This window comes from Terrapene carolina, unplaced genomic scaffold (genome assembly GCF_002925995.2).
Source record: "Terrapene carolina triunguis isolate 2854851 unplaced genomic scaffold, T_m_triunguis-2.0 Scaffold612, whole genome shotgun sequence".
NCBI classification, from domain to species: Eukaryota; Metazoa; Chordata; order Testudines; family Emydidae; genus Terrapene; species Terrapene triunguis.
In genome coordinates this window covers 1439674-1453042 of record NW_020664963.1, presented here as the reverse complement: position 1 = coordinate 1453042, position 13369 = coordinate 1439674, and the positions used below count along the sequence as shown (strand labels likewise).

At 50.6% G+C, this 13369-nt stretch overlaps 1 protein-coding gene across 1 annotated transcript; it reads left to right on the top strand.

Moving 5' to 3' along the window:
* The first annotated feature begins 459 nt into the window (after positions 1 to 459).
* Positions 460 to 900, top strand: LOC112116157 (ribonuclease-like). Its single transcript, XM_024213487.2, has one exon. The coding sequence runs from the start codon at positions 460 to 462 to the stop codon at positions 898 to 900; it is 441 nt and encodes a 146-aa protein (XP_024069255.1).
* Positions 901 to 13369: the final 12469 nt, after the last annotated feature.

Here is a 13369-nt window from a genome sequence, read left to right as displayed (position 1 = left end):
CCCCATTAAAGCCCACTCTTGCACCCATCCCCTGTCAACGAGTATTTGCACATGTCATTTATTTTCTTCTCAGAAATAGTTTCATCAACTTCTGAATACTCTGCTGTGCTCAGATTATGTTTCCCACAAGTAAGAAATGCCTCAGACATGGGGAGAGTGGAGCCATACATCCTGGCTTTTTTATTTTAGTTTTGGGCCCTGGGTTGGTCTTTATCATAACAATAGCAGAGCTCTCGCTCTTCTGTAATGACTCTGCTATTTCGAGGCATGTGGGCCTGAGCAGGGTGGGAGGGGGAATGGGAGGTAGTGGGCTCTGGGGGCAGAGTGGGGTGGGAGGAGTTAATGGGATAGGGGGAGGGGTTTGGGCCCAGGAGGTTCCATGGAGGAGGCAGATCCTCATCCCGCGCTGTCTCCATCCATCTCCTCCACTCCCCACTGCAGGTTGATCCAGACACGGCCATGGCTCTCAAAGGATCCTACCCCACGCTCCTGCTGTCCTTTGTCCTGCTGGGGGCTTGGCTAGCTCTGGCCAGTGGGCAGTCCCAGTCCTGGAATAACGACCGATTCCTGAGGCGGCACTGGGACAACCCAAAGACCCAAGCCACCACCAACACCACTTACTGTGAGCTGCAAACAAGTGCTCGGGGATTAGCCAAGAAGAACAACATCTTCATCCACGCGCGCATTGCAGTCATCAACAACGTCTGCACTACGGGCGGGAGACCCTCCATTGGCAACCAACGTCAGAGCATCCGTCGCTTCAGGCTCACCGTCTGCAAACTTAACGCGGACAGAAGCACTTATACCGAGACACCCTTAACCCGCCGAATTGTCGTCTTCTGTAGGAATAAGCTCTCTGTGCGCCTTGTGCGGATCGTTAGGTTCCGACCCTCGGTGTAGAGAGCAGACGGGGGAGGGGGGACCTGCAGCTTCCTCTAATCCCACCCTGTCCCTTCCACACTGGCCACCACACCCCACTCCTCACCCGGCTCTGAACATTGGTCTGATTGCTGATGTGTCTCCACTCCTAGTGTCCATTATACAGTATAACCACCCCTTCCCCATCTTGCACTCCCTTCTGCCACAAACAACCATCTAAAAACATGTCCTTTAGAAATAGCCATCACTGTCACCCTTCTGTTATTGCATGTTCATTCTGATCATGGCTAATCCTCATATTTATCACAATTTACTGCTATGTGTCATTATCCTCCACATTATTTTGGAACATTTCCCCTTTGTCTGCAATTTTCTTTGCTTCCTAAACTCAATAAACTGATACCCGCAAAGCAATCACCGGTGTGTGCATGAAATGTGTTGTTCTTTTCCAGGGAGAGTCTCTGTGCTTTCAACAACCTCTACCACATTTTTGGGAATAGAACCTGGGAGCCCTGATATCTTCTTCTGTTCCTGAGCTAATCTGCTAGGAGTTAACATGATATAGTGAGTTAGACAAGGGGGGGCTGGGCACCAGGACTTTTTGGTTCTGTCCCGGTTCTGGGAGGGGAGTGTGGTCTTGTGGGTTAGAGAAGGGAGGACCCTGATAGCCAGGATCTCTGCAACCTTCAACAAAATAGGACCCTGATCTCATCTGGAATCTGTTCAGCTCCTGGCACAAAGGGGGCCCTGCTCTTGTTTGGTGCATTGACTTGCCATCTGATACAAATAATAATCTCTGCTGTTTTGAGACCATTGTGTGTGGGAGGGGATAATGGGAGTGGGTGGGAGCAGTGGGGAGAGAGGGGCTAATTGGAGGGGCAGTGGCTCTGGCAGCAGAGTGAAATGGGAGGAGATAACACAAGGGAAGGATTTGGGACCCACCTGTGTCCCATGCATTTCTTGCCTCAGAGATACAGTGGCAGTGACTGCATCCCTCACCCTCTGCTGAGCAGCAGCACCCATTAGTCAGTATTTGAACTGTTGCCTGCACACACCCATGGTGAGAATCCCCCATTAGACCAACAGGGCGAAAACCAGTGGAGACTCCAGCTGCCGGGGAGGCTGAGCGATTAAGATGGACGTGGTAAGTTCTAGTCTGTTTGGGGACACGGGTTCCAATCTCATCTCTGAAAACCCTCTTTGCCACTCACTGAATATTGTATGAAGGGGTCCAGGGATGAATGTAGAGACTGCGAGGAAGGTGTCACCCAAAAAGCAGAAGTCCGTAATGGACCCCAACTCCTGTTGGCTTTTGACACCCCAATCCTGACCCCTCTGTGCTTCTTCAACTCACTCCAGCTCTCCCACCCCATTGACACCACAAATTGGCATTCCTCCCAGGACTTTCCAAATCACTCTGACCCTGGGTGCCTTTGCCTGCCACCCTCTGATCCTCGCTGTCTCCAGCCTCTTCCTGCATGCAATTTGCACTATTGTTCCGCCTTGTAAAAAAATTACGTTCACTGGGGATTTAAATCCAAGACCTCATGCACTATAAGTGAGACTTGTACTCCTAGAGACTAATGGACTTGACAAGCAGGGCTTCCCATGGTCTCTCTCCTCCCTGTGAGTCAAGCCGCAGTCATGCATCCCTGGCTCATTATCACCACCCTGCTCCTTGCAGACTTCTTCATGTTTGTACACACTGACTAGCGCTTACTTTGGTAAAACTTATGTAACTTACACCGATCTAAGCGCCGGTGTGGACTGCGCTAAGTTGGCGAGACAGACCTCCTGGCCTCAATGCTTCCGAGACCAAGCCTCCAGCTCCTAAGTTTCACAGCATGAGATCTGCCCAGTGCATCCAGATGAGATAGACACACTGTTCTGAGACTTTTTTGCCCTCTTAGGATTGATGCACCCGTTCAGGTTTGCAGTGACACCCTTCAGCTTTTTCAAACCTGAATAAGGTTTATTAGTTGAGTGGCTCACACAATGTGAAAGTTCTTCCCATAGCATAGAGGACCAATGGTTAAAACATGCTGGCAAATCCAGGGCTCCCTGGAGCCACGCTGCGAGGAACTGTCTTGGTTTCTTCTCTCTGTCCCATTGTCCCCAAAGGCCAGCTCTTATCCTATCCCTTGTCAGCCCTCTTAGGTAGAAACTTGTGTCTCTCCCTCCTCACTGGGGCTTTTTCACTGGGGCTACACAGTTCCCTCCCTACACTGATATATCCCCAGCAAGCCAGACTGCCTAAACGCCGCGTCTGCGCTTTGCTTTCTCTCCAGAGACTATGACCAGTGTCATGGCCCACAGTTATACATTACCACACAGCTTTTGGTAAGCAAGCTCATTTATTCTTCAGATGAAAGCATTACAGAGAAAACATTAAAGCCAATAAAAGAACGGACACGTGTGCTCCAAAGTGTACCAGAGGCTACCCTTAGCTCCATCCCTGGGCTCTGGTAGGTGTCAGTCCCTCAAAACCCACAATTGGGTTTTCCACATGGTTACAAATTCGTGAGTGTATCCAATTAGGAACAAAGAATCATTTACTTTTTCCTTTATACAGCACAGGTCTTTGATCTTGGCCTCACATAACAGGCAATCAGCTGATAATGACCCACCACTCAGGGTGTAGCTACCAATAGCTCGTTTTTTTCCTAACCAGACATGGGGAAGTTGTATTCACTCTTCCTAGAAATCCCCCAGGAAAACCACTTAACAATTGTTGTTCCAAAAGTCCATTCTGTCTGGAACATTAAGAACATAAAAACAAAAGAACGGCCATATTGTGTCTGATGAAAGGTCCATTTAGCCCAGTAGCCTGTCTTCCAACAGTGGCCAATGCCAGGTGTCCCAGAGGGAATGAACAGAACAGGCAATCATCAAGTGATCCATCCCCTTTCGCCCATTCCCAGCTTCTGGCAAACAGAGGCTAGGGACACCATCCAGTGCTGGGTTTACAATGGCGCCAGTGGTGCCATGGAGCGGGGCCCATGCTCAGAAGGGGTCCCAGACTGCTCCATTTGCACTGTGCTCTGAGACCCCACCAGCCTGCTGGCTCCCCCTCCCCCCACACTGCCCACCACTTGCTCCTCTCGGCCTGCCAGCCAGCCAGCCAAGGGCTCCTCTCCACCTCCTGGCCCCACCTGCCAACTTCTCTCTGCCTCCTGGCTAAACCCCAGTGCATCACCGGTCCAGGCAGTCTCTGCTTCCCACCACCTGTGGGGCCCCACCTGTCTCCCTGGAGCTGAGCCACCTGGGACTGATGCAGAAGCCTGGCCAGTCTCGGCCAGTTGGAGGGGAGGATCAGTGTGGGGGGCTTGGCTGGGCCCTTTCAGGCAAGTGGGTCCTGAGAGAGCCCGGGTGGGGCAGGCCCTGGCCTGGCTGATTGCGCCTCTCCCGAAGGGCCAGAGTGATTCCCCACCCCAGGACGCTGGCAGCTAAGCACGGCAGACCCAGTCACCACCCAGCAGGGCCAATGAGTGGGCCCAGGAGGCAGGGCATCGGGGAGTGGGTCTCTAAAGGGCTTGGGTGGGGGTGCTGGGCTGTGAGGGGGCAGAGAAGATCTCTGTGTCTTGGGGCACTAGGGAGTGGCGGTTCTGTGTGGGGTGCTGGGTGGTTGTGGTGTTGTGCAGGGCACTGTGCATTTGTGACAGGGTCTGGGGGGGGGGTGCAGGGCATAGTGGGTCCAGAAGGGCTTTGGCCATAGGGAATTGGGGGGGGTATTCCAGTGTTGGGCAGGGGGCTGCGTGGCACGACATGGGCCCACCGCCGATGGGAAGGGGCATGCTGGCAGCATAGGGCTGGGTGGACCATTGTGCATCTGGCAACTGCCGGTTTGTAAATAGTGCCCTCGCGCTGGGCTGGGTGGAGTGGGGCCACCCCTGCCATGCCATGCCCCATTGCCCCTGGCTGTCCCCTCGCTCTGGGGACTGAACCCCCTGTGCCATGCAACATTGCCCCCATGGGGGCCCACAAATATGTTTGGCACAGGGCCCAAAAAAGGTTAATCCATCCCTGACCATCCCTGCCCGTCCTGACTAATAGCCATTTATGGACCTATCCTCCATGAATTTATCTAGGTATTTTTTTAACTTTGTTAAAAGTCTTGGCCTTCACAACATCCCCTGGAATTAGTATATAAGTACTTTAAAAATTTGTCACTTTTTAGCTGTTTCCCATTATATGATGTAATTGAATGGGAGTCTTTTCATTTGACTGTTTCTCATCAGATCCTATCATCTTCCATCCTCTCCTCCTTATTAGGACATAGAGAATCTCCATTAATAGATCCTCCCCAAGGGATGTTTCTGTACGAACCACTTGCTTCTCTGCACCTGTTGGCTTTCCCCCAGGACTTAGATTAAAAATTGCTCTACAATCTTTTTAATTTTAAGTGCCAGCAATCTGGTTCCATCCTTCCTGTATAGGCTCCCCTTTTCCCCAAAATTTCCCCAGTTCCTAATAAATCTAAACCCCTCTTCCCTGCATCATCATCTCATCCATGCATTTTGCCCCTGCAGTTCTGCCTGTCTGATTGGCCCTGTGTGTGGGATTGGAAGCATTTCAGAGAATGCTACCATGAAGAGCCTGGAGTTCAATCTCTTACCTAGCAGCCTAAATTTGACCTCCAAGACCTCTCACCTATCCTTCCCTATCTCATTGGTACCTACGTGTACCATGACCATAAGCTCCTCCCCAGCACTATACATTGAACAATGTAATCCTTAGAACCCCCAGGTCTCACATCTGTCCCATCTCCCCCTCGAGCGGCTTTGTACGGTCCTGGCCCATCATAACACACAAATCAATTGTTGAATAGAATGGACCCGGAAGCTACTTAAACTTAATTCAATCAGGTCTGCCAAGGATATGGCAGGAAATTGCCAGATCTTAAAGACCTCCTCTTGCAGACCATCACTGAGTTCACAATAAAAAAAAATGAGGAGTCCTTGTGGCACCTTAGAGACTAACAAATTTATTTGGGCATAAGCTTTCATGGGCTATAACCCACTTCATCAGATGAATGAAGTAAAAAATACAGGAGCAGGTATAAATACATGAAAGGATGGGGGTGTTTTACCAAGTGTTAGGTCAGTCTAATGAGATAAATCAATTAACAGCAGGATACCAAGGAAGGAAAAATAACTTTTGAAGTGGTAAGAGAGTGGCTCATTACAGACAGTTGACAAGAAGGTGTGAGTAGCAGTAGGGAGAAATCAGTATTGGGGAAATTAAGTTTAGGTTTTGTAATGACCCAACCAGGGCCGGCTCTAGGCACCAGCAAACCAAGCACGTGCTTGGGGCAGCACATTTTCAAGGGCAGCATTCTGGCCATTTTTTGTGTGTGCTTCCGGCGGCAAAAGCCTAGAGCCAGCCCTGGCAGCAGCAGCGCGTCATGTGCGGGGGGCGCCCTGGGGCTGCTGCGGTTCGCGCTGCGGGGGAGCAGCACCCACACCTTGTGGCTGGGCGGGGCAGGCTTCAAGCGGGGGACACTCAGGCTGGGGGACACCCCACGGGGCACACGGAGCCACCTGCAGCTGCCGCAGGGCGGCCGCCCCCCCCAGCCCTGCAGCCGGGGCTGGGCGAAGCGGCCCAAGCTGCCCAGGGACTGTGGCAGGGCGGCCAGAAGCAGCAGCAGCAGTGGGGCCATAGAGGGCGGGGCGCTGTTGTGCGGGGCCTGCGTCCTGCTCTCCGGGGCTCCGCTGCCTCTGGGGCTACCCTGCCCCAGCTCCTCAGCCCTCTGCTGGGGCGGTCCCCCGGCTCTGCCCTCCCGGGTCCCGGCTGGTCCTGGAGGGACCCTGGGCTGTGGCACGGTCTGGGAGCCACGCTGCTTACCCCGACCCTGCCAGCGCCGGACGGGCTGGAGGCGAGGGGGGAGCGGGCAGAGTCAGCACTGGTGGGGGGGAGCCCAGGGCTGGGGCGGCAGGGGATGGGGGTGTGAGGGGGAAGAGAGAGCCCAGGGCTGGGGCAGCAGGGGGTGCGGGTGGGGGGGGAAGAGAGAGCCCAGGGCTGGGGTGGCAGGGGGTGTGGGTGGGAGGGGGGAAGAGAGAACCCAGGGCTGGGGTGGGGGGCAGCCAAAAAATTTTTTGCTTGGGGCGGCAAAAAACCTAGAGCTGGCCCTGGACCCAACCACTCCCAGCCTTTTTTCAGGCCTAATCTGATGGTATCTAGTTTGCAAATTAATTCCAGTTCCACTTGCCTGAGACACCCGTGGATAGGTATCAATTGTCCAATCAGTAGGGCCCCCATTGTCTTTCCAGATATGGGTCAGTTTCGGCCAGTGATTTAGCAACCCATTCATCCCACCCAGGATGGTTACATGACACTTACACCTCATTTGTCCTGCTCTCCTCATGAGCAGCTTCTAACACTTTTGTATCCTCTGCCTAGCAATGCCTAGTCAGGTACGTCACTGCCATGCGCATCGTTCATCAAAAGCTTACAAAAAATTCCCACTTTGTCGTGTCTCTTCCCCCTTCCAGATAGAACTGAGCAGGGTCACTTTAACCAGAGAGCAGGGCTAGCTCCAACCCACAGATGTTATCCACATGTGTCCAAACCAATGTCCCATCGCCTTGGTAGCTGGCCTGCCAGGCGCTTTCAAGACCCTGACAGCCTGATTCATAGCACTGTACAGAGCAGTTTCATGTCCTCCCTTAGGTCTGGTCTGTTAGATGTCATGTGGCCCTGAGCTATCCTGCACTCCCAAAAACCTTTGGGTTTGAAACTGAGATGGGGTGCTGCCCCTCCCCCCTCCACCTGGTCTGCCAGAGAGCAATGGTCTCACATTCCTGTTAGCCAGGATTCCTGTTAGCTGTGTTAGCCATCTTGGCTGCAGCCTGCAGCCCTTACACCTAGCTTGGAGTAGGAGGTGACCCCTTGAGCATCTGGGAGGATCCAGGTAGGTTTGTCCACCCGCAAAGCTGGTCCTAACCCAGCCATATCTCTGGTGTCCCAGGGTGTGGTGAGGCCAGGTGCTCCCTCGGTCACAGCACCAGGCATCAGGAGGCTACGCCAGAGGCAGCATGACTCACATCTCCTGCTCTGTGTGGAAAGGGTGGGGGCCGTTCCTCTGCCCCCTCAGATTCAGGTGTCTGCTATCAGACAGGAAGGTCCCTGAGTTTATCAGCCTTTCCCTTGCGTAAGAGGCATGGGGGGAAACTTCCTCCTCCCTGCTGGGAACTCCATTTGCATTTTGTCTGACACCTCCAGTCTGAGCCTTCGGGCTGCCTGTCAGTGCTTGGTCCAAGCCCTTAGCTTTCATGTGCCAGGTTTTGTCTTCAAGTGACACAGCCGTTCCCAAGTAAGATGCCAAAAGTGGGATCATGAAGAACCAGAACTACCAGCCACCCCGATCCCACCCGTGTCTGCACCGGGGTCTGAGCCATCGGTGGTGTAAATGGCTACCCATTTGAAACCTTAATCCAGAAGGTCCATCTGATGGGGTTCCACCACATAGGATGTGACAAGGGGTCTCTCTGTCCCATGAATGTCTCCCCATTAACCATCGCCTTCTTCTTTCAGCCAATGAGAGCACAACAGGAGACATGCACTGGTGCCTGGGTGGGAGGCCATCCACCTCCATATCCTATGCCACTGGCACGCCCTGGACTTTCCTCCAAAATGTCAGACTCTGCGGACACTAGAGGAGGTTGGACTCCAGGCTGGCTTCTTATCTGGACAGAGGAAGGGGGAGCCCCTCTCTCCCAGACAAACCCCATGGTCTCACTCCTTGGACAGTATTCCTACATATGCCTTGTCTGCCTACAGATATTAGACCTCGGGTCCCTGAGATCCCTTCTAGCGGGTCTACTCCCATCAGCCATTACCCCTGGTTTGAAATTACTTAAATCCCATTTCTGGGGTGCCCCGTGTGACTCCCATTTTTGGGTCTCTGATTTGGGCCTTTGTTTTTTAATCACGATTGGATTTACTGTCCACAAACTCATCAGCCAACTCGCCTGTTCTGAGCAGATCCTTTAGCTTCCTGTCCACTAACCACATGTGAAGCTCATAGGGACAGACTTCCCACTGTTGCTCTAACCTGAGCAGGTCCTACAAACCTTCCAGCATAGAGACGCCAGCACCTTGACCACATTTGTGGTCCACAGCCCTTCAGGATGGGAACATCCACATACATCACATCCTTGGTCTTTCATGCACCCGGAAACCTTTTCCTATATGCCTCAGATGTCAATTCAAACTGAAGCAGTAAATCCCTTTTTAACTGTCCATACTCCACAGTATCCATGCCATTCATCCCCCTCTATTGCTTTGGGTCCAAGAAAGGAGGTGAGATAGTGGAGACAGTTCCCAGGATCATCCTTATTCAAAATGCAAGCTATCTCAAAGGAGGAATTGGCTTCCCATGGTCTTTCCCCACCTACAACTCTGTGGAACCTCTTGCTCTTCTGCTTCTCCGTGTCCAGCGCATGCCGTTATTGCTTTTCCTGCTGTTCCAGCTGCTGCTTTCACTGCTCTCCTTCATGTGTTCGCTGTTTCTCTCAATAGCTCAAGCCTTTTCATTGTTTTCTTGTCTCTTTTTCTCCAGCTGAACCTTCCTTTTTTCCAGCTCCAATTTTCCCGGTTCCAACTCTGGTGATGGGGATCCGGGCCATGAGGATGCCCTACTCCTGCCATAGCCGCTGTCTGTTTTTCTTGGACTGTCTTGGGACTCCGCCTGGGTCTGGAACCTGGTTCTTGGTCTAATCATCCTTCTCCAGCCAGGCAATCAGCTGCACTTTGTTTAACCTCCCAATGCTTAACCCTCGCTCCCTGCACAGTTCTGTGCTTCTCTCCTTAGGTGGCTGGATTCATGCCATTTTCTTGATGCTTCCTTTAACTAACCTTGTTTTGGCTTTGGCAAGTCACTTATACTGCTGGCGCATTCAGGGCCCGCCCGGTCACCACGAACTGTCATGGATCCCCAGGGTCGGTGCTACACCCCAGCTTTGGACCAGTCCCTTGCAGGAACCCTTCTGAGAAGGTCACTTTTATCCTTCAGGGCAGGCCACGTGGCCTCACCACCTCCTAGACTGACTGTCTGGGCTCCAGCCCTCCTGCTTTGTATTGTGAGCTCTGCCCAGAGAGTCCAGCTGAAGAAGGCTCCTGCTCAGAGACTTTTTGCCCTCTTCAGGGATCAATGCACCTCTGCAAGGATTTTCAATGACTCCCGACAGCTTTTACAAACCAGAGGAAGGTTTATTAGTCACCTGCACACAGCATTGGGGAGTCCTTAGGTTAGCTGAGACAAGCAAAGGTTGAGATATAGTCCGTTCGGGCCAAGCCAGGGATCACCAAGCCATGTGGCTCTAGAAACCATCTTGGTTTCCTCTGTCCTTTGTCTCAATCCTTGGTGAGCCTCATCAGCTCTTATTTTGGCCTCTTGTCAAATCTCAGTCTATTGCCATCCTCCTGTAGTGCCCTGCTGGGCTCACATGTTCCGCCTGCTGGAGTTTCCCATATATCGGTGTCAATTGTTCAGTCACTGGAGCTCCCATTGTCTTTCCAGACATCCATGATATGGGTTGGTGTCAGCCGGACCCAAACAACCCATTCATCCCACCCCAGAAAGTTACATAAGAACATAAGAGCAGCCATACTGGGTCAGACCAAAGGTCCATCTAGCCCAGTATCCTGTCTTCTGACAGTGGACAATGCCAGGGGCCCCAGAGGGAATGAAGAGAACAGGTGATTGTTGCCCACACTAGCTAGAATAAAGCTGGCACAGCTCTCCCCACTCTTGCTACAATCACACTTTCAGTTGCCAGGTAGACACACCCTTAGAAGTTTCTGTGCAACCTAAGTGTCTAGCAGGACTTGTGCAGTTTTCTCCCCACCTGTGCCTTGCCTGCAGGACCTCTGCTTTTAATTGCCAGATATCAGGAAATTGTCCTTGCCCAACGATTTACTGGATTTTCACATCCACTTCTCCCTCTCCATATCCGTCTGGGCTCTATATAACACACTCCCAGACGGGATGGAGTATAAGGGTGAGATTCAGTGCAACAGACACTGGGATCCATCACTCTCACAGTGAAACAACAAGGACGTGGGTAAGTTGCAGGAGATTCCACAAGCCAGGAGAAAGGAGAAAATAGTGTGTTATAGGGCTGCAGCTGCAGGGTTTGTTTCTGGGAGGCAGCATGATCTAGTGGTTAGAGCAGAGGGTGGCTGGGAATCAGGACTCCTCGGTTCTATCTCTTCTCTGTGAAGAGAATGGGGAACAGTGGGATAGAGAAGGGTGATGCCCTCATGTCAATCAGGATGTCTGCAGTGTCTGGCACAGTGGGATCCCATATCTCAGTTGGGGGCTTTGCAGTCCTGGGGACCATGGGGCCCAGATCTTGATTGGGGTCCGTGCAATGCCCGGCACTGTGGATGGTCAGTAGTGAGATGGGATAAGGAACAGGTGGGGGGATTAATAGGGGTAAGGGGATGTAAAGGTTTAGGGGGTCTCCTGGGTGCATGTGTGAAGGGGCTGTAAAAGGGGACAAAGTGGTTGTTAAATTTCACAGGTGTGGAGTTTGGCCGGGCTCAGTGTCTCAGCGCAGGGCAGATGCAGTGACAAGGCAGACTGAGAGTGTGTGTGTTACGGGCATGGCGGGGCATCACCCAATCTTGCCTGGGTGTTTCCCTTATTGGCGGCATGGACTTTATTCTGCTTGAGCATTATAAATGTGATCAAGTCAAGATCACTTGTACCTAAGCTACCATTAACTTTATGTTCTCTTTGAGTTCCTCTTTATCTGTTCGGACGAGGTCTAACGCAGCATCCCCCGTGGGGCTGCAACACTTTCTGAGTTAGGAAATTGTCAGCTATAATGCTTAGAAATTCCAAGGATGTTTTCGTTCTGAGAGCATGAGGCCTCCAGCATATGTCACTCAAATTCATGTCCCCCATGATCACACAGTGTTTTCCCCCTACATCAGTGATACTCAGACTGCAGCTTTCGAGGCGCAAGTGGCTCTTTAATGTGTCTCCTGTGACTTTTTGCAGCAGAAGACAGTAAAATACTGTGTGATTTAGTTATTAACCAATAAATGTGCTTTTTCTGTGTTGTTAACCAATTAAGTAATCGACTTGAACTGAGTTAACATATTTGCTAGGGAATAATTAATTTAATTATAATTATTATTTTAATTATAATTATATATGTCAAGATTGCCTCCCCCTCTAAACTTAAGGGTACAGATGTGGGGACCCGCATGAAAGACACCCTAAGCTTATTTTTACCAGCTTTTTAACCAAATATTTATGGAGAGCCACTTGGAACTCTGCCTTTCCCCAAATATCTCCCAAATCCCTAATCCCCCTTTCCTGGGTAGGCTTGAGAATAATTTCCCCCAACCCCTTACACTCCTTTTCCTGGGTAGGCTTGAGAATATCCCCTCACCAATTAGTCCTGGTGAACACAGATCCAAAACCCTTGGATCTTAAGACAATGAAAAATTAATTAGGTTCTTAAAAGAAGAATTTTATTAAAAGAAAAGGTAAAAATTATCTCTGTAAAATCAGGATGGAAAATAACTTTACAGGGTAATCAGATTCAAAGAACCCAGAGGAACCCCCTCTAGCCTTAGGTTCAGAGTTACAGCAACCAGAGATAAACCCTCTAGCAAAAGGAACATTTACAAGTTGAGAAAACAAAGATAAAACTAATACGTCTTGCCTGGCTGTTACTTACAAGTTTGAAATATGAGAGACTTGTGCAGAAAGTTTTGGAGAACATGGATTGATGTCTGGTCCCTCTTAGTGCTAAGAGTGAACACCACCAAAAACAAAGAGCACACAAACAAAAGTCTTCCCCCGCACCCCCACTCCAGATTTGAAAGTATCTTGTCCTCTTATTGGTCCTTTGGGTCAGGTGTCAGCCAGGTTACCTGAGCTTCTTAACCCTTTATAGGTAAAAGGATTTTGGTGTCTCTGGCCAGGAGGGATTTTATAGTATTGTACACATGAGGGTTGTTACTCTTCCCTTTCTAGTTATGACAATATATATGTAAATGAAACAACAAATTCACACTGCTGTGACTGTTTTGGGGAATGTTGATTCCTAATTTAGCCTCTGAACAACAAAGGTCTGAGGATCACTGCCCTACACGGCTAAGAAGGCAAACATCCTTTTCTCTCATGTGATTTCAGGGCCAGAGCAGACACCAGCTAATACCCACCCCATCTTGTATTTTATCTTCTAGGACATTGATAATTTCCTTCCGAGTTACACTGCTCTACAGCCAAAATGCTTCTGAAATAAATGTAGTCAAACTTTACTAATTCTGGTCACTGAGAATGAAAATGATGCTTAAAATTGTTGAATGGCTCTAGTTTTCAAGATATGCTATTGGGTCAGTATATACGACCCTTGACTTGGGAATGGCAGAGGATAAGTGAATTATAAAGGGAAGGGATCTCAATTTAAACCAGAAATGATTAAAATACATCTTTGACTGGATCTATGAATAAATCTATGACTGGGTT